Genomic DNA, 19,040 nt, shown 5'->3' with positions numbered 1-19,040 from the left:
AAAGAGATGTGAACGCGCCCTCCCGCCTAGATGCCGCCACAGTCACCGTTATAGAACCCTAAAGCCACCTGAAGAGGCGGGGCCAGGGGCGGGGTCGGCCTGCAGGAAGTTCTCCTGGCGCAAGGGCTGCTGGGACCGGAAGTAGGGCGCACGTTGAGGTCCGGCAGTCATGGCGGCGGCGCTGAGCCGCAAGCGGTGAGTTGAGCCTCTTATCCAGCCTCCCGGCGGGTGCTTACATCCAAAAGGCTCCCCTTGCGCCTCTCTGTGTCCCTGGGGAGGCCGGACTGGGCACACCGGGCTGGCAGGGAGTCGTGACTCAAACGGCGTGGCCCGCAGGCGCCTTGAGGAGCTGACGGTGGATGAATTTCTGGCCTCGGGCTTTGATTCCGAGTCCGAATCGGAGCCCGAAGGAACCCCAGAAGCGGAGACGCAGGCGGTGCTCGCGGCAGCCCGGGGCTCGGATGGACCAGGTGGGAGTCCCTTGGCCAGGTGAGTGGGAGCATCCTTCATGGGCTGTGTGTAAGCCGAATCCCCTTAATCTTCCTGTCCCGCTTTACCAGAAGTGTGCTTACCCCTCTTGGCGTCTCATAACCGAGGCCTAGGGACTTCTGACTCCTCCCCAGACCCTTCGCTTATTTATTCCTCCATCGGTATTTACGGGGCGTCTGTTTTGTGCCAAGTCATCCAGATGATGAGCCAACGTTGGAGGATAGTCTTCTTTTCTGGCCTCGGAGAGCTTACCCGGCCTTGGATAAACGACAGTGTATAGGGTGGTAGAAGCGAAAAGTGCTGCAGACAAGAAGTAAAAGCAGAAGGGGATAAAAAGAGAAAAGAATAGGGATCCTAGCTGGGAGCGCCTGCGGCAGTGTTCAATAGAGTGGATAAAACTGTTAAGGAGGTGTTAATTTAGCAAAACCTGAGGGAGTAAACTGCAGCGGTAGGGGAAGAATGGCAGCAGGAACAGAAAAGGTCCTGCGGTGAGAGTACTCACTCAGAGGTGAGCACGGCTGTGGCAGAAATGAAGGGGAAATTAGCAGGAGGTGTATCTGGAGATATGATGATGGCAGGGTCTTGTAGACTTTACTTGCCTTTCAGTACAGCTGGAAGTTATCTCAGGGTTTTGAGTAGTGATGTAATGTCATGTAACTGTAACAGAATAGGTCCCTTAGGTTGCTGTGCTAAGAGCAGCTGTAAGGGGCAGGGATGGACAAGGAAACTGAGAGATGTTGCTGGCTGGAGAGGAGTCATGAGAATTTTGAAAGTATTGATGGTGAGATCTCATGACAGGTTGCATGCTCAATGTGAGAGTCAGAGAGGGTTTACTTTTCACCTAAGTACCTGGAAAGGGGGAGTTTTCAACTGAGATGTTGTTCAGTCACTAATTCACATCTGATTCTTCTGCCACCTTGTGGACGGTAGCCCACCAGACTCCTCGGTCCATGAGATTTGCCAGGCAAGAATACTGGAGTGGGTTCTCCAAGAGCAGGGTGTGGGCAGAGCAAGTTTGGAGGAAATCCAAGTTCAGCGTCATACGTGTTGGGATTGAAACAAGTGCATTGAAACATGTGGAGAGACTGTTGAGTGTACGGGTTTGGGTTTTGGAGGGAGAGAGATCTATTGAAAACCTAGTCTGTGGAAATCCCCCTGCCTTGGTTGTTGGCAGCTGCTATGGAGGGAGCAGACTTAACCTTGTAGATTCTCTGAGGAGGACAGGAAGCCTCATTCCACCAACCACCCCCCAACTCATTTCCCCTCGGCCTTGGCTGTGGCTGCCAATCAGACTTGAAGACCCCCACCTTCTCAGTTGGCGTAAAGGTGGTGCATCTGAGCACAAGAACCAGCTCTCTCGGCTGAAGGACAAAGACCCTGAGTTCTACAAGTTCCTGCAGGAGAATGACCAGAGCCTGCTGAACTTTAGCGATTCAGACAGCTCTGAGGATGAAGAGGAGCAGCTCCACTCCCTGCCGAACATGCTGGAAGTGAGGCCCTATGCAAAGTTGGTGGGGGACAGGGACATATTTGTGGCCTCTGCATCCCATGCAGCCCGACCCCCTGTGTTTGGCGCAGGAAGCAAGTGAAGAGGAGGAGGAGGACGACGGGGTCCCCAGAGGACTTGAGGGGAAGAGGAGGGATTCTATCCCTGTGACCCTCACTATGGTTGAGAAATGGAAGCAGGCAGCAAAGGTGAGAAGTGGCGGGGGTGGGGGGGGGCAGCTGACCCCCCCTTTTCTGAGTCTGCCCTTGCTTCATTTCAGTAATTTGGGGCTGTGCAGGCTCAGGACTTCATTCTCTCATTCAGAGACTAGGGCTTCTGCCTGTGCCCTTCTTCTCAGTTTTTCTCCAGGGCTCCCTGAAGCCCACTGTGGGGAGGATGTGGTCTCTCTTGTCTTTGCTAGTTGGTGGAGGCAGGACCATTTTGAGGGCCTTGCAGTGGTTTCTGCAGGGAAAAGAAAGGTCAGAAAGGGAGAACTCCAGATACCACTTAGAGCGGGTCATTGTTCAGATCCGGGACCCTCCACCCCTCCCCTGTGGCCCTTCCAGGAGGATTCTGGACTCTCTTTTTTTCCTACATGTGGCTGAGTAACACTGCTCCCATTTCTGCTCTTGGTCTGGAGACATGGGTGAGGGGTGCCTTTCTTTCAAGGCAATTCCTGGAGCTCCAGCTAGCTGCCTTTTGCTTTGCCAAGCACAACTGACTGCACCCCCAACCTATGGGTCCTTCTGCCCCTTTAGCAGCACCTTACACCAAAGCTGTTCCGTGAAGTTGTGCAGGCGTTCCGAGCGGCTGTGGCCACCACCCAAGGAGACGAGGAAGGCGCTGAGACCAGTAAATTCCAGGTCACGGACAGTGCTGGTGAGCTGGGGCAAGGGGACCAGGCATACAGGCTCTCTATTTGATCCTCTGTTCTGAGAATGTTATCTCTGGACCCCTTGTTGCAGTGTTCAATGCTCTGGTCACCTTCTGCATCAGAGATCTTTTTGGCTGTCTCCAGAAGCTGTTGTTCGGAAAAGCCCCAAAAGACAGCAGCAGGTAAGAGAAAAGAGGACGGCACAGGTACATGGTCAGGGGCCTGCCCTGTGAACAGTGGTGGCACTGGGATCTAGTGGCCCCACCTGATCCAGAAGGATGCTGAGGACAGACCCAGGCTCTTTGCAGGGCTCTTGGCAGAGGCTGGACAGTTGGAGCCCTTTGGGGGTAGCTCTGTCCTTTTCCCGGCCCAGATTCCTTAAGAGCTACAGAGTGTGTGCTTGACTCTGGTCCACCATCTTGGGATAGGATTCTCTCTCTCCTTCTTTGGACTAATCAGTCTCACCTACTCTCCTTGGTTTTTGCTCTGTGGCATGTGTGTGCATGTGTCTGGCTAAACAGGGGCTTCATCCATTCAGGTTCCAGGCCTTGACTTCCATATTAGAGGTTGCTTGTACAGAGAATGCTGTGGAAGGGCTTCAGAGGGCAGAGATGAGTAGCTGACATGACAGGTTGTGGGTTATATTGGGGCTCAGAGGAGTCTGGGAAGCTCCAACGAGAGGTCTTGCTGTGACCATCTGAATGGGAGGTGGGGGAGGCCAGGCCAGGATTCGGGGATGGGAATACCTAGGTCTCGTGGTGGTGGGGGCTGGACTGATGGGTCAGGAAGGCGCGGCTATGTGGAAGTGGCTCTATCTGAGGGGACCAGGGAAGCTGATAGACCCGTGAAGGTGGAGGGAGCCAGGCAGCGAGTGAATGGGCAGCAAATATGCAGTACAGGTGGTGCTGGGTGTGGGCTCCCATAGGGGCCACTACCCTATGCAGAGCAGTCTCCATGGAGGATGGCGGGTCTTGGAGGAGGTGGCGCCACCTCCTGAGTTGTGGCTTTAGATGCCCAGTAGCTGGCATTAGCCAGCAGACTTTCAGGGGCCCCTGTCCTTTATTCTTTCGCATGCTTTAGCAGATAGAATGAACATCTACGTCCTGAGTTCTGTGAGTGTTGAGGGATGATGCCTTTGAGAAACTTGCAGAAGTATCCGCCACTGTTGCTGAAATTAATTTGTAAGTGGCTTGGTCTCTCTAAAGTGTATGTGACCCAGGGAGTTTCCTAGTGGTCTAAGTGGTTAGGAGTCTGTACTTTCACTGCCATGGCTCAGGTTCAGTCTCTGGTCAGGAGACCAAGATCCTGTAAGCCAGTGGTCCCAACCTTTTTGGCACCAGGGATGGGTTTCATGGAAGACAATTTTTCCACAGAGTGGGGTGGGAGTATGGTTCAGACAAGAATTCAAGTGATGGGGAGCACAGATGAAGCTTAGATCGCTCACCCACCGCTTACCTGCTTTGAGGCCTGGTTCCTAACAGGCCATGGACCAGTACTGGTCCATTGCCCAGGGATTGAGGAACCCTCCCAAAAGCCATGAGGCATGGCCAACAACAAGACAAAATAGTGGCCCAAAGGAAGCCAGCTTGTGGTTCTGGTTTGTGATGCCTGGATCAGACCTAGGACTGCAGAATGGGTGCCTGAGCGTGTGGGAGCTAGAGGCCAGAGGTCCGTCTGGAGATTCTGGGGGAAGTGGCTGGCCCCAGCTCAGACAGAGAGGACGTTTAACCCTCTGGCCATGTGGTGGGGGTTTGAGGCTTGATGGTACTCCACCTGAAGTGTAGCTAGGGGCTACCCTTGAGAGAGTCCTAGTGTGTCTCTTGTGTCTGTCCAGCTGGAGGAGCCCCTGAACGTTTCATGGGGAGGATGAGGGGGTGGGGACGGTGTCTCTCTCTACAGGGTCCACGTGCCCTTGTGCTTTGGACACTGGCCTCTGCCTCCTAGTGGCATCTTGAGCTGGGGGATGCTGTCTCTACAGGGTGCTGCAGCCGTCCAGTAGCCCGCTGTGGCCCAAGCTTCGGCTGGATGTCAAGGCTTACCTGAGCGCCGTCATCCAGGTGCAGTTCTGGGAGGTGGGGCCTACCAGTCACATGGGGGCCTGGCTCCTCATCCTGGGCCTCGCTGACCTCTCTTTCCTCCCCAGCTGGTGGCCTGTGTGGCAGAGGCGACAGTGGCAGCAGCTGTCCTCCAGCACGTGGGCAGCTCTGTGCCCTACTACCTGACCTTTCCCAAGCAGTGCCGCATGCTGCTGAAGGTGCGCTGGGGTGGGCACTGCTGGGCAGTGTGCAGGTGGCACCTGTGCTACCCCCTGGGGTTCTGTGTGAGCACACTCGGGGTGGGCTGCCCTGGTGGTGGGCCAGCTTTCTGTCACCCTGTGCATACATGTGTGGATGACAGGTCCGTTTTCACTGTGCGGCCTTCAGGCGGGGTGGCGTGCTGTGTTTTTGCTCCTCCTTGATGGAGCTCTATCTTGTGGCTCCCCCCGGGCGCTGTGGGAAGGGCTGCCTCTGGTTGGGCTCTAGGGGGCTGGTGCAGGTGATGACAGCTTGCCTCCGCAGAGGATGGTGGTCCTGTGGAGCACTGGTGAGGAGACACTGCGGGTGCTGGCCTTCGTGGTCCTCATCAAGGTCTGCCGGCACAAGAAGGATGTCTTCCTGAGCCCCGTCCTCAAGGTAGCGGTGCCCCCAGTTCTTCCCTTGGGGTCTGGGTTGAAAGTCTTGACCTGAGGGCTGGGCAGGCCGCCTTTGTGGTCGGGGCTCTTCACAAACCAAGGGCACTGTGGCTCCTTGCCTGACCCCACAGTTATTCATGCTGCAGCTCTCTCCTTCCTGGGTTCCAGGCCTCCCAGTGACACCCTTCCCCTCTGCACTACAGACCCTTCCCAGGGCTGGTGGACTCGAGGAGCAGGACCATGTTGAGGGAGAGGGGTCTGCAGCAGACATGTCTGGGCTGTGGTTCCTGCTGAGGCCAGCTCTGAGGGAAAGGCCCTGGTGTCTGGAGGGGGCTTAGAGCTGCGTGTTGGGAGCGCAGGGCACCAGGAGTTCAGAGATAGCTCTGACTGAGGTGTTTCCGGCAGCAAATGTATATCACATACGTGAGGAACTGCAAGTTCACCTCTCCCAGCACCCTGCCCCTCATCAACTTCATGCAGCGGACCCTGACGGAGCTGCTGGCTCTGGACACCGGTGTGGCCTACCAGCACGCCTTCCTCTACATCCGCCAGCTCGCCATCCACTTGCGCAACGCCATGACAACACGCAGGAAGGTGTGCAGGAGTGGAGCCTGAGCCTCGTGGGAGAGACAGCTCAGCCCCTTGGCGGGGCAGGGGCCTTGCCGGTGGGGGCTGTGGAGTAGATGGGAGGACCCAGGGACTGACCGAGTGGGTTTCTCTGGCAGGAGACATACCAGTCAGTGTACAACTGGCAGTTCGTGCACTGCCTCTACCTGTGGTGCCGTGCCCTCAGCACCATCTGCCCCAGTGAGGCTCTGCAGCCCCTGATCTACCCGCTCTCCCAGGTCATCGTCGGCTGCATCAAGTGAGTCGGGGATGGGGCAGGCCACCCTGGGGCTGAGGGAGGGAGGAGCCAGGGTTACAGAGGTGTCCTGGGGGGTCAGGGCTAGGGTTACACAGGGCCTTCTGGGGACAAGGATACAGGAGGCTGCCCTAGAGGTCAGGATAGGGTCAGGTCACCCAAGGAGGCATCCGGGAAGGCCAGGAGCAGCGAATTTTCCAGGAGGGTCTGGCCAGTGCCCCTGGTGACCGGGGCCTCCGGGGTGTGGTGCTATGTGACTTGGCAGCACCTGAGGAAGGTCTGGGGTTAGGCCGTCTGTGGCCTTGTGCCTACATTCCAGAATCTTTGTCAGCTGGGCTTCTGGTTACCTGTGATCTTAGTCGAGGATGCAGCACACACATATATTTTGGGGTCACGGGGCAGAGGAGGTGGTGTGCAGTCTGAAGGGAATTGGGGTTTATTTGCCCAAGGCCACTTGCACAGAGCAGATCTGGTGTGACATGCCACGGTGTGCCTATGAATATTCAGTGTTTTGGTCTCTGGGAGCAGAGACTGGAGGAGCCATGTGTGGCCAGAAGAGGGCATCGCTGACCTCCTGAAGGGAAGAAAGAAAGATTTTCACCAGAGGCTTCCACTACCCCACCATGTCACACCTTCAAATGAAATTGAGTTGATAGGCAGGGAGGGTGTGCCCCGGTGTAACAGTAAGATGGCAGGTCCTCACAACTTGCGTGGGGGCCTTTTTCTCTGCCCTTACTTGTCCGAGGTAGGCATGGCCACTGGCCCTGCCGGAGAAGAACCCTTCCTGAGATTGGAGCCCAGTGGGTGGGGAGAGGTTAGGGCAGCTGGGCCAAGAGGGTCTCTGAGGCTGGGCCTTTTTTTACTCCCTCCTTCCCATGTGCCCAGGTTGGTCCCCACGGCCCGCTTTTACCCGCTGCGCATGCACTGCGTGCGCGCCCTGACACTGCTCTCGGAGAGCACAGGCACCTTCATCCCAGTGCTGCCCTTCATCCTCGAGGTGAGCCTGTGCCCAGGGTTGCTGGGGGCAGATGCCTTCTGTTGCATGTGGCCTGATCACCCCTCACCTTGGTACTGCTGTCCTGAGTTCTGGCTCCTCACCCATAGCATATGGGTATGACATAGTACGTAGGTGTTGTGAGGGTGTTGCTCTGCATGGAGCCTGCCTGTGAGTACTCTGTGTGGTGGGCAAGAGTGGCACTACAGGTGAGGACAACTGCACTGCAGGGCCGGCCCGCTGCTTTTAAGCCACAGACTTGGGTTGACCCGGGTGTTTGCCAGTATCACAGTGGCAGAGCTGGGCCGGAATTCCAAAACTCTGTTCCTGTGCTTGTCCTTGCGCGTGTGCATCTGTGTGTACACGTGTGCACACAGCTCAGGTCAGGAAAGGCTTCTGTCCAAACGCTAAAGACCAGGACCAGGCTGTGGGGGTGTGGTTGTGGGTGAGGAAATTACAGTGATGGTGACCCCGGGCTGGAGGGACCCTTCTTTGTCTCCAAACGCTGGTTCTCAAGGTTTTCTGGTCCATTTGAGGAGGAGGGCAGCAGCAGTATATGAAGGTGTGCCCTGATCCTGCTTCCTCAGCCAGGGACCTGCTCTGTGGCACAGGGACTCTGGGGGACCAGAGATCTGGAAACTCAAGCTGATGGGGGGAAAGGCTGTGTTTGGGGGCCGAAGGGCTGGCACTGCGTCTTTTTTTTTTTTGGCACTGTGTCTTGTCCTTGGTTTCAAGAAGTGTCTCCAGGGACCCAGGGTCCTGTCATATGCAGGAAGGGCTGACAGGTCCTTGGGACAGATTTTCCAGCAGGTTGACTTCAACAGGAGGCCAGGGCGCATAAGCTCCAGGCCCATCAACTTTGCTGTGATCCTGAAGCTGTCCAAGGTCAACCTGCAGGAGAAGGCATATCGGGTGAGCCCAGCCTCCGGGAGGGGTCCAGGAATGCCCTGGGCAGGGTCATGGCAGGATGTCGGAGGGCACTGTGTGTGGGGTGCCTGGAGGCAGATGAGTGTGGACAGGAGAAGGCTCACTGCACTCCAGAGTTGAACCTTGTGGGCCTCCTAGGGTTGGGGGAGCCTGGTGAGCATGAGCCCCCATCCTCCCTGATGCTGACCGTTCCCTCACTGCCTCAGGATGGCCTGGTGGAGCAGCTGTATGACCTCACCCTGGAGTACCTGCACAGTCAGGCCCACAGCATCGCATTCCCTGAGCTGGTACTGCCCGCTGTCCTGCAGGTGTGTGCCCGCTGCCTCCCACCTGGCTGGTTCCATGGGCCCAGATCCCTCAGCAGACCAGACTGTCTCCTAACGGGCTAGCTCCCCTCATGTGGGGCTGGAGTGAGGCTTTGCAGTCCCAGCCGTACGGAACGAGTGGCAGAGCCTGGCCAGTGTGGCGTCTGCTGACACTGCCTGGCAGCTAGATCCCTGGAGCGCATCCCTGGGTGTGGAGCCTGAGGAGTGGGCTGGTATGGGTGCACTGCGAGGACCCCAGGACCTACCAGTGCTTCTCCACCCTGCCACAGCCCAGGGTCCAGACCAGCCATGAGGTTGCTTGGAGGTGCTGGGGCTGAGCAGGCTGGACCTGGCCCCCCAGCTCTGGGTTGGGCTAGTCTGAGTGTATGCTTTTCCAGGTGCTCCTGAGCTGGGTGATGCAATAGGAGAGGTTTGGGGTGGTAGCAAGCCCTGGCTGTCCACCTCAGCTTTTCTTTAGGCAATACTTGGGGAGGTGGGGTGACCCTCCCTCCCCAAAGCTCCTTCTGGGCCACTTCAAGGTCTGTTTACCCTCAGCCTAGGTACTTCCCATCTCAGGGAGGCCTGTGCCGGCCTGGGCCTGGTGGTGAGTGGGGCGGGGCTCCCCACACATAGTGTGTGTGCACCTGCTGTGTCTGAGTCCCAGGGATCGTGGTCTTTAGAAAAGGGTCAGCAAATGTTTTTGGTAAAAAGTCAGATGGTAAATATTTTAAGCTTTGCAGTCACATGGTTTCTCGAAACTGCTCAACTTTCCCACAGAAGGAAGGACAAAAAAACTCACAGAAATGCATGAACAAATGTGCCAGTATAGCTTTATTTACAGAGACAGGCAGTGGGTGGGATGTAGCCTAGAGAGTAGATCCATGCTGTCCCCACCACTGCCCACCCCTCTGCCTGGTCCCCAGGCTTGACGCACATTCTCCCATCAGCCCTGCATAGGCCCCCAGGGGCTGGGCTATAGAGGTCACACAGCAACACCCCCTCACCCATGTGCACCAGGGTTCCCCTGTCACAGGAGTGTCCCCCAGGCCTGAAACAGGAACCCATGACACTGCCCCACCCCCCACTCCTGCCTGTCTGTGGTCACTGCACGCGGTACAGAACAGCCTTGTGCCTGGAGCTAGGCTGAGCCTCTTCTTCTGCAGCTGAAATCCTTCCTCCGGGAGTGCAAGGTGGCCAACTACTGCCGTCAGGTGCGCCAGCTGCTCGAGAAGGTGCAGGAGAATGCAGAGCACGTCCGCAGTGCCCGCCAGAGAGTCTCCTTCGGCGTGTCTGATCAGCGTGCAGTGGTCAGCTGGGGGCCAGAGCCCAGGCCCTGGGGGCACCAGTCCGTGTATGGCTGGTATATGGGAGTTTACCTAGGGTGGGACATGACCCTGGACTTCTGTACAGGATGCCTGGGAGAAGCGAACCCGAGAGGAGGGGACCCCGCTTACCAAGTACTACAGCCAGTGGCGAAAGCTGAGGGACCGCGAGATTCAGCTGGAGATTAGTGGCAAAGAACGAGTATGGCGTGGGTTCTGGGATATAAGCTTGGCTGGGAGGATGTGAGTAGGGGTCGGTGGGTGCTGCCCCCAGCTGCTGCTGCTCTGACGGAGCAGGTGGTGAGCAGAGCCAGGTAGAGTCTGGGGGCTTCTGTGACCCCCAGGAGGAAAGGCCCCAGGGCTGTGCTGGGGCAGAGCATCTGCTGCCCCTTTTCAGGCCTGATGGGCTGGGACTTTAGTGGGGTGAGTTCTGGGCTGACCTTGTCATGTGGACCTGCAGGGAGGGCTGGAAGAGGTCTAGCTCTGTCTTTGGGTCTGGTCCTGAGCAGTGGGTGTGAATGGTGTGACCTGAGGGGATGGCTTCGTGCCAAGTGATATGGCTGTCTGCAGCTGTGCCCTGGTGTCAGTGTGGGCTGCTGTCTGTTCTGGGGTAATGGCTGAAATTGGGGGGAACAGGAAGGTTGGAGCTTCAATGGCACTTAGTGGCCTGCTTACTGGCCTGGTGAGGCCACTGTCCAGGAATCCTATCCAGTGATGCTGACCAATTGGCCCAAAAGTGGCCAGGCAGGGTCCTCACTTGGAGGGTAGACTGGAGGCTATTGGAGGGGTGTTCAGTGGGGAGGAGGGAGCAGGACTGGGTCTTGGTAAAGCCATCAGTGGGAATGTGAGTTGGGCTTTGGCTGTGGTGGGTGGGCTACCGCCCTCACCTCTGCTCTTGGTCCCTGTCCTTCCAGCTGGAAGACTTGAACTTCCCAGAGGTAAAGCGCCGTAAGGTGGGGGACAGGAAGGATGAGGACAGGGCAGAATTCAAGGACCTCTTCGATCTGGATAGTGATGATGAGGATGATGCTCCGGACTTCACAAAGAGAGGTTTGGCCTGAGTGAGCTTCAGCTTGTGCTGGGGTCATGGGAGCAGGTGTGCCTAGCAGGCTTCCCACCTCATGGAACCACAGGAAGGGCACTTGTCATCACCCCTCTGCCCCTCTTGCCACGTGGCTGGCTTTGAGGTGGGGGCCCTCCTGGAATTGGAACACGGACCTCTAAGCTTTGTGTCACCTCCTCCCACCACAACTTTTTGGGGGCAGTTCCAGGTCCTCTCCAGTTGAACAAAGGAGACCGAAGGGAAGGTGTGATACAAGGCTGTGCCCCTAGCCCCTCTGCTGCTTTAGCGGCCACCTCTGCATTTGCTTGTGGGTCCACTCCCATGGGCGCCTGTGCTTGGTTTTCAGGGATGCCTGGGTCCCCAGGAGCTTGGCAGAAAGTGGAGGAGGAGGATGATGACAGCAGCAGTAGCAACGGGGAGGAGGAAGTCAGCAATTCAGAGGGTAAGTGGTTCCCAGAGTGAGGGCTGCTGTGGTTTTTGAGCCCATCTGTCTGGAGCCCAGGGCTGCCTTGGGGGATCTTGTGGGTGGGCAGAGCCATTGGCTCTAAGCTGGGCCCACGCCCCTCCCTGGGGACACCGGGCCAGCTGCTCCATCCTGGCTGGCTCTGGCAGCCGGCAACAGCAGCAGCGATAAATTAATTAGTGCTGTGATTAATTAGTGATGAGTAACCTCTGAGGCTGGCTTCTTCCTGATAAAGCAGAATTTATGTAGCTGTGCTCTCTCCCTGCAGATGGAAGCCCAGACACAGAGGCGGGGCTGGACCCCCAGGAGCTGTGGCAGCTGGCCCAGGGGCCAGAGGACGAGCTGCAGGATCTACAACTCTCTGAGGAGGACTGAGGACTGCCCACCTAGAGTCTTGCGGGAGCTGCTGTGCAGTGTTCCCGCCTCTCCAGGCAGTCAAACATGCTGCTTCTCCACTGGGGCTGAGCCCAGAGGCCCTGAGGTTAGCGCCCCTGCAGGGTGAAAGGGCAGTAGATGGTGGACAGGCCTTTATTTTTACAACATAAAAGACCAGAAAGTACCAAATGCCGTCTGGTTCCTGGAGCTGCATCCGTAAACCACCGAGGGGCCCGCTTCCCGCCACAGCCCACGGTGGCAGGCGGGAATGCACCTACCCGATGTGGCGAGCTGACACAGCCATGTGGTGGGGCCAGTGCCACGCGCCTCTGTGGCTCCTTGGTCTCTGGCTTATTTGCAGCTCCTGGGATGCAGAGTACCGACCCCCAGGGTGTGCACCAGGCTCTGCAGTCACCCCCAGAGTCTGTGGAAACTGAATGTCATGTGTTTAAAATTGTTTCTGCATCCAAAACAAAAAGGGGATAAGCTGTGGGGGGGAGTGGCCTTTGCCTGGGAGCAGCTGGCACTGAAGGCCTTGGTCTGACACCAACTCAGCACAGAGGCTGGGAGGGGTCTGCAGGCCCTGGGAGCAGAGCCATGGTTCCATTCTCTTGCTTGGGTGAGGCGCGGCTGGCCGGGGGATGCACCCCCCCATAGGGGGAGGGGGCCAATGCTGGGGACAGGGGCTGCTCCCCTGAGCTGAGCTCCCGCTCAGGAGCCCGCACCGTCGGTGGCTGCAGTGGCAGAGCCACGGGGAAGCTGGCCATGTAGAAGACGCGGCCCAGGCGCTTGGCCACCTGTGGAGAGACGGCCCGACGGGGCCTGTGAGGCTGCTGGTGTGCAGCCACACGCAGAACCTCCGAGCTGCCCCTCGGCTGTCTGGAGACCACTGCCCCCTTCAGGTGCTCACCTGGGCCCGGATCTTGAGAGCAGGCCCCAGCTTCAGCCCCATGGTGGTCAGGAGGTGTTCTTCTGTCAGCAGGGGCAGGGTCTCCCCGTCAATCCCCTGTTCTCTGAAAACCTGGGGAGGGCAAGGGGGCGCGGTATCAGGGCCTGAGTGCTGGGGCTGTGTCCTAGGGTGGCCTCGGCTCTCCAGAGAAAGCAGAGCCAAGAGAAGCTGGTGCAACTTGGGGAAGATGTCAGAAGAAAGAAAACTCTCCTCTGTTGGACATGTGCCCATGCTGGAGGCAGACGCACTGACAAGGGGAGGGAGGAGCCTTCACCAGTACCTCCCTCCGCCAGTCTTTGAGAAGTCTGGGGTGGGCAGTACAGTAGGGGAATGGGGGGGGGGGGGGGGCTCAGAACCATCCTGGGCAGGTGGCCCCTCACCGGTGCATATTCTCCACAGCCAGACAGGCCCCCCACAAAGCTGCAGACATCGTCCACTGTCCACTTGCTGACGTCCTCAGGGGCTGTGGCCTCCTCCCCATCCATGAAGAGGCCCCCCATGGTGCCTGAGTCGGGGGGAGGGTGTTACTGGGATTCTGGCCAGCTCTTTTCTATGACCCCACCCCTGTCTGCTGACCTTTGCCCGCCCTAATTATTCAGAAATGTTGGATTGATGGCTGAAAGGAACTTTTCTCCCCATGAAGACCCTCCGTGAGACCCTGGGTGGGACGTAGGAGGACTGGGCCCCCTTCCACCCCATGGAAAAATGAAGGCATGGGGGGCGGGTGCTGCCTACCTGTGTGGAAGAAGGGGCTGACAGTGTAGGGTAAGCCCAGGGGCAGTGGAGGGGGCAGCATGGACCCTGAGAGAAGTCCCTTCCCCTCAGAGCTGGCCCCTCCAGGTGGGGCTTGGCCTGGGTGGGGGACCTGGCCTCCAACAGCCACCATCTCGGAGTCCTCGCCGTCTGAGTCCTTGGGGGGTTCATCTTCAGAGCCGTCTGGTGCCCAGAGTCCAGCTCCCGTTGTCTCTTTGGACTCACTGGGCCGGCCTGAGGCAGGGCTGGGGCCCCCTTTCCGAGGAGCTCGGCGGGCAGGCTCTCGGGGTGGGGTAGGGGGCCCAGGACCCGGGGGACCCTGGGGAGGCAGGGCCAGCAGCGGCGCGGAGCTGTGTCTCAGCACCAACATGGCCCCGCGCCGCTGCAGTTCCTCGGCACCGTCCGGCGGGCGCAGGGCGGCCTCGGGCGCCAGCAGTTGCGGCCGGTGCGCGCTCTCCAGCTCCTTCTGGCGCAAGAGCTCTGCTGACATCTCCAGCCTGGCCGTGGGGACAGCCCGCAGGGGGTCAGGCAGCTCGGCAGAGCGACTTCCCGCCCCCCAACCCCCTAGCCAAAGCACGTACCGGGCCAGATTCTGCTTCCGCAGGAGCTCCTGCTGCCGGGCGAACATCTCCGCCTGGGCAGGGGGCAGGAAGCCGTAACCTGGGGGGAAGGGGACAGACCACGAGGCCGGGTGGCCGAGTGGTCCAGGGCCAGCCAAGCCCGCCCTGGTCTGTCCTTGGCTTCAACAAGGGCAGGGATGGGTTCGCCGGGAGCACTAATGGACTAATGGTTCGGTGACACATACCCGATGGCCCCACACCAACAGCCCCACCCCGCGCCCCAGGGACAGCTTCGTACACCCGCCTACTGCTCACCTGGGGTCTGGCACAGGGCCGAGGGCACCCCCAAAAAGGGGGGCCTGAGGTGGGGGCCCAGAGCGATGTGTGGGGCATTCTGGGGCGACAGCAAGGGGGGCGGTTGCGACAGCTCCCTGTGGGCGGCAGGGCGAAAGCTCCCTGTGGACTGCTAGGCCGCGCGCGCCGCAGGCTCGGGCCCCCTCCTTCCCGGAACTACCTCCCCAGCCCCCGCGGCCCCCGCTCTGGCCGCCTCTGCTAATTGCCGGCCCCGCGGGCGGTCGATGTGCGCCCGCCGCGGCTCCGGTCGTCCCTGCCCCCGCTGGCGGCGCCAATTAATCTCGGCGGCGGCGCGGAGGCGCTGGCCCGGCGGGCGGCGGCGACTGTGGCGGTAATTACTGTGCGGGAGCCCCTGGCCCCACGGCCCTGGCCCCCCTTTTACCGCCCCCGCCCAGCCCAGCCAACCCTGTGCAGACCAGGCGCAATTAGCCGTGGTCCGGGAGGCGGCGGCTGCCGCGAACACTCCCCAGGTGCAAGGGCGGGGGGGCGGGTGTCTCCTGGTGGGAGGGGCGGGGAGCAGTTAAAGTCCTCCAGCCCCCGCCCCTGCCTGGTGTCTCCCGGCCGCTACAAGCCTGGGGGGCTCTTCTGTGCAACCAACAGCTCCAGTGTCCGAGTTGGTGCTCCTGCGGGGTTCTCCCCTTCCCCAGCCTCCCCCGACCTCGACCTCGGGGCTGCCAGACCTCGTGCTGCTCCCCCTCATCTGCCTCAAGCCCCCTCACCTCCCTGTTGGGGAAGCAAAGCCCTCAGCTGTCTCAGGGGCTCCTGGATTCAGCCCCACAGCTGCTCAACAGAAAGACACCCCACCCAGAAATGTGGTCATCCCCACAGTCTACCCCACGAATGTTTCCCTGGGCCTCTGCCCGACTCAGGGGGCATTAGGTTGCTGCTGCAGAGCAGGCCGCCAACCTAGGCCCGAGCACAGCGCCAGGTACACTGAGGACCCTGTGGCTGTGTGGCTGGGATGGGGAGATGCGGGCTGTGGACTTGACCTGCAGACACCAGCTGATGAGTCTGCCACCTGCAGCTCTGTAGCCCAGAAGCCAACACAGGAAATGTAGGGGCCTCTCTGAAATGCAGGCACCCTGATACCTCTCTGAGAAGGATGGGGCGCCAGCTGGGCCGGTGCCGTCTCTGTGCTGAGCCAGGCTCTGCTTCCGACGCTGACCTGCTGTGGATGAGGGCAGGTGGACCTCCAGGCCACTGGGGCTCCTCGCGGCTGCTGCTGCCACCTCCTGTCGGACCCTCAGGAGATCTGGGGAGTGTAGGCACCAGCAGTGACCCAGAGGCCGGCCCCCACCGGACTCTCATGTCCCTCACCCTGTTGAGCATAGGACATTGGCCAAGGATGCAGAATGGGAGATTATTCTCCCAGATCCTGCTGGTTGGTCACTGGGACGGAAAGATGAGCAGACCCCAGGGCAGGGCAGATACCAGACATCCCTAGGCAAGGGGCCTGGCAGCACCGACTGGTCTTGGGAGGGGGCCCAGGTGAGCATTTATAAGGGATGTGGAGATGTTAGGAGCCAAAACGTGGTTGGGATGGAGAAAGGGAAAGGCCCGGACAGGGAAGGCTGGTGGCACAGGAACCCTGACTTCGACAGGAACTGACACTGCCAAGAGCCAAACTGCACGGCCCGTGAGGGGAGGGGTCACGCAAACGCTAGAGTGTGGGGGCAGCGGGGCTGGAGTCCAGGGGCTGGGGCAGGTCTCCAGCCCTCTCCTAGGTAACACCTCGGCTCACTGCGCAGTCTAGGCACTCTGCTCTCCACCCCCAGCCCTCCGTCCTGCTCAGGCCCGGACTTCAGAATTCCCCGCCCCGCAGCCCCCCGCTGTGCCGGCTCCGCTGCCACCGCCTGTTTATAAATTAATTACCCGAAAAGCGGAGGTGGGTCCTGCCCCGGGCTGGGTGCCAGCCCGCAGAGCCCAGCCGGCGCGGCCGCCCGCATCGATCTCGGCAGGGCCCTGCGCCCCCGCCCGCCCGCGGCCTCGGTTATTTACCGTCGGCTCCCGGCGGGGGCGGCAGGCGGAGGCCTGATTGACAGCCCGGCTCCGCGCCGCTCCTGGCGGCCGGCGCCCCTCCCCCGCACAGCCAGCGGAGCCGGCCCCAGGCAGGGCAGGGAAAGCAATTAAAAAGGAAGATTTTTAAATTATTAACATTTGGTGAATTATTCAGGCTCTCGGTGCCTGACTGCCCTGGGGGACAGTGCCTGTGTAAGGAGAGGAAATCCAGCCCCTTTTCCCAGCAAGTACCCCTCACCCAGCTCCAGCCAGGAAAGGCAAGCTACTCCGCCTGGGCTGGGGTCTGCAAGGTCAGGGTGCAACTGGACAGGGTGTCAGACGGTGCCCCTGTGGTGGTAGGGGGACTTCCAGGTGTCCGGTCTGGGAGTGGTGTTTCTGGCTGGAGCTCCTCCTGAGCACCAGTGAAAACTGGGCCACCAAACCTGAACTGTCGCCCATCCTGCTTCTGGATAGACGTCCACGTGGACGGTCAGGGGGCTGACTGCTGCTCTGCTCCTGGCCCCACCCTCCTGAGAAGGGGTCTGGCACTCTCTCACAGAGTCTCTGCTCTGACTGCAGCTGGAGTCAGGAAGGACTACAGTATCCAGACCACACCATTCAGATGGGGACGGGGGAGGGGAGGCAGGGATCCACAAGGACCTGTATGTGCTGGAGACATGGGTGGGCCTGGTGAAACCCCCACCTCCCACTCTCCCTTCAGCTCCGCCAAGCAGCTTCCTCCTCTGTGAAATGGCAGTGAGCAGTGGCCATTTGAGGCCCTGTTGGGAGAGCCTTTGGGAGACTTACTGGTGAGGGACGGCCCTTCCAACCAGATCTACCCAAACAGGCCACTGTGTTGGGCACAGGAAGGAGGTGGGCCTCACTGTCCACCTACAAGGGCTTTCAAGGTTTGAGGAGCCAAAAGACCTGCATCCAATCCCAGCCTTTGTGTCAGCAGCCACGCTTTTCAGGGTGAGCAGAGACCTAACAGGACAGGGAGAGTCCAAAGCACATCGTGGACACTCATGATGGCTTGGGGAGGGGCTACATACCATGGCTGGGGAGGCCCAGGTGGTAGAGACGCTGAGGGTCCTCAAAGGTGCTGGCCTCACTCAGGGCAGACACCAGCCGGCGGTAATGATCCTCAGGGGCCATGCTGGGCCCTAGTTCCGGAAGCAACAGAGTCTCTGAGTTGGGCAAACACAGGAGAGGGGGCTTCCCCTTTAGACACTGCTAAGGAAGAAAAACAGGGGCTCCCCTCTTAGAACCTGCTGCTGGCTGACTGTGCCCAGCAGAGGGTCCAGGCTGTCCCCCTCCCTCTCCAGTGGCTGTTCCCTCACCCCCCGGGGTAAAGCCCACACCTTGAGGAGACTTGCTTCGGGCCTTCTTCTCCAAAGGGCAGTCACTGCTGATGTGGGGGGAGCGACCCAGCCTCTTGCCCAACAGGTCACCTGGGAGAGGGCAGAGTGAACCCCGTCCTGTGTTCAGGGCTTGTAGAGGCCAGGACAGCAACAGCTCCAGCCCACCCCAATACTGGCCTCAATTCCTGCTTCAGTGCCAGCCCAGCTCCAGCTCAGCCCAGAACTATAGCTCTCATCACTCAAAGGTGCCTATGGTTCAAGCCTTGCCCAGTCCAGCAGGGTTGGGTCAGAGTGAGGGAATGGGACAGTCCAAACCCTGGGCTCTGGGCTACATGTGTGTGTATGTGATGGGAGATGCATGGTTATCGCCTCAGGCAGCAACTCAGGACCTCACAGGCACCATGCTGCTCCCACCTGCCAGATGAGCCTCCTTCGCAGAGTAAGGAGCCCTCCTCCGCACCTTACCACCCTCTCCTCCTGGGACCGAGGTGACTGACTACCAGCAGTGCAGGGTCGCATGCCAGGGTAACCCAACCTCCTCCTAGAGGCCACAGGCCCTGGAGGTCAGGTGTATCTGCCCCCATCCATTCTTCCTGGGTTCCTCCCCACAGGCCACATCCATCATTGCCCCCAGAAAGCCCGAGGACACTACCTGTCCAGCTGGGCTAAGCGCCCAAGGGCACCCCATCACCCACTGTGCATAGCCCCTCATGTGGCCCAGAGCCCACCCCACCCCTATCCTAAAGTCCTCTTTCCGATCCCCTGGAGTCGGTCTTTCTCTACCCAAGCCTCTGGCACCCTGATGTCAGGCTCCCTCCTGAGCCCAAGGTCTGGGAGGTCTCTGTGGAACAGCTCAGCAATCGTGTCAGCTTCCAGTCCAAACCCTGCACTCCTGGCCCCACTCCCTCCTCACGAGGCCATCTGGGTGAAGGGGCCACCCCCTCAGTGACCCAGGCCCACCATGACACCTCAGCAAGGGGAGCTACTGAGAAACCCTGCGGTCAGCTCCAGAGCCTAATTCCTTTTTCTTATTCCCTTAATCTGTCATTTTTATCAGGCGAGGAAGTGCAGCAGTGGAGTGCCGATCAATCTCCACTTTACAGCTGACAGAATGGTGCTAATAACTTATTGATCTCAGCCACCTCCTGCCACTGGCCTGGGCCCAGTGGCCTAGCCCCAGACTTTGCCCTGAGAGGGATGAGGATGCGGTCCCCACTGCCCAGACAAAGGGTCC

General features: G+C 59.5%; 2 protein-coding genes across 11 annotated transcripts in view; one reads left to right on the top strand and one right to left on the bottom strand.

Annotated features, from left to right (window-relative positions):
- Positions 1–93: 93 nt before the first annotated feature.
- Positions 94–12,020, top strand: NOC2L (NOC2 like nucleolar associated transcriptional repressor). Of its 3 annotated transcripts, none has more exons than XM_020873726.2 (19): positions 94–195; positions 337–489; positions 1,805–1,979; positions 2,068–2,184; positions 2,734–2,854; positions 2,941–3,031; positions 4,828–4,906; positions 4,993–5,103; positions 5,408–5,521; positions 5,926–6,114; positions 6,246–6,385; positions 7,268–7,379; positions 8,175–8,288; positions 8,510–8,611; positions 9,772–9,915; positions 10,019–10,132; positions 10,845–10,980; positions 11,340–11,435; positions 11,725–12,020. In XM_020873726.2, exons 1-19 carry the CDS (start codon positions 170–172, stop codon positions 11,829–11,831), a joined length of 2,241 nt encoding a protein of 746 aa, XP_020729385.1. In that variant the 5' UTR covers positions 94–169; the 3' UTR covers positions 11,832–12,020. The 3 variants fall into 3 exon arrangements, with proteins under 3 accessions (XP_020729385.1, XP_020729384.1, XP_020729383.1); XM_020873725.2 differs by having other exon boundaries at positions 1,781–1,979; positions 2,737–2,854; XM_020873724.2 differs by having other exon boundaries at positions 1,781–1,979.
- Positions 9,413–19,040, bottom strand: part of SAMD11 (sterile alpha motif domain containing 11) — a 23,081-nt gene continuing 13,453 nt past the window's right edge. For 6 of the 8 annotated variants that reach the window (XM_070474091.1, XM_020873728.2, XM_070474088.1 and 3 more), the window contains exons 6-14: positions 17,807–17,896; positions 17,498–17,632; positions 15,537–15,699; positions 14,409–14,524; positions 14,115–14,193; positions 13,516–14,030; positions 13,161–13,285; positions 12,742–12,852; positions 12,255–12,628 (exon numbers count right to left, since the gene is read on the bottom strand). In XM_070474091.1, coding sequence (XP_070330192.1) covers positions 12,383–12,628; positions 12,742–12,852; positions 13,161–13,285; positions 13,516–14,030; positions 14,115–14,193; positions 14,409–14,524; positions 15,537–15,699; positions 17,498–17,632; positions 17,807–17,896 — 1,580 coding nt within the window. In that variant the 3' untranslated portion in view covers positions 12,255–12,382. Of the gene's footprint in view, positions 12,629–12,741; positions 12,853–13,160; positions 13,286–13,515; positions 14,031–14,114; positions 14,194–14,408; positions 14,525–15,536; positions 15,700–17,497; positions 17,633–17,806; positions 17,897–19,040 lie in introns of all 8 variants that reach the window. The other 2 variants (XM_070474087.1, XM_020873730.2) reach the window with 2 other exon arrangements.

Source organism: Odocoileus virginianus, chromosome 11 (genome assembly GCF_023699985.2).
Source record: "Odocoileus virginianus isolate 20LAN1187 ecotype Illinois chromosome 11, Ovbor_1.2, whole genome shotgun sequence".
NCBI lineage: Eukaryota > Metazoa > Chordata > Mammalia > Artiodactyla > Cervidae > Odocoileus > Odocoileus virginianus.
This window is presented reverse-complemented; position numbering and strand designations above follow the sequence as displayed.

What these genes read in the sequence shown, in the direction of transcription:
- NOC2L (XM_020873724.2), top strand. Translation starts at nt 170, where the DNA reads ATGGCGGCGGCGCTGAGCCGCAAGCG. An exon ending in GCGGCGCTGAGCCGCAAGCG is followed by an intron (nt 196 to 336) that starts GTGAGTTGAGCC and finishes CGTGGCCCGCAG; the next exon opens with GCGCCTTGAGGAGCTGACGG. An exon ending in TGTCTGATCAGCGTGCAGTG is followed by an intron (nt 9,916 to 10,018) that starts GTCAGCTGGGGG and finishes ACTTCTGTACAG; the next exon opens with GATGCCTGGGAGAAGCGAAC.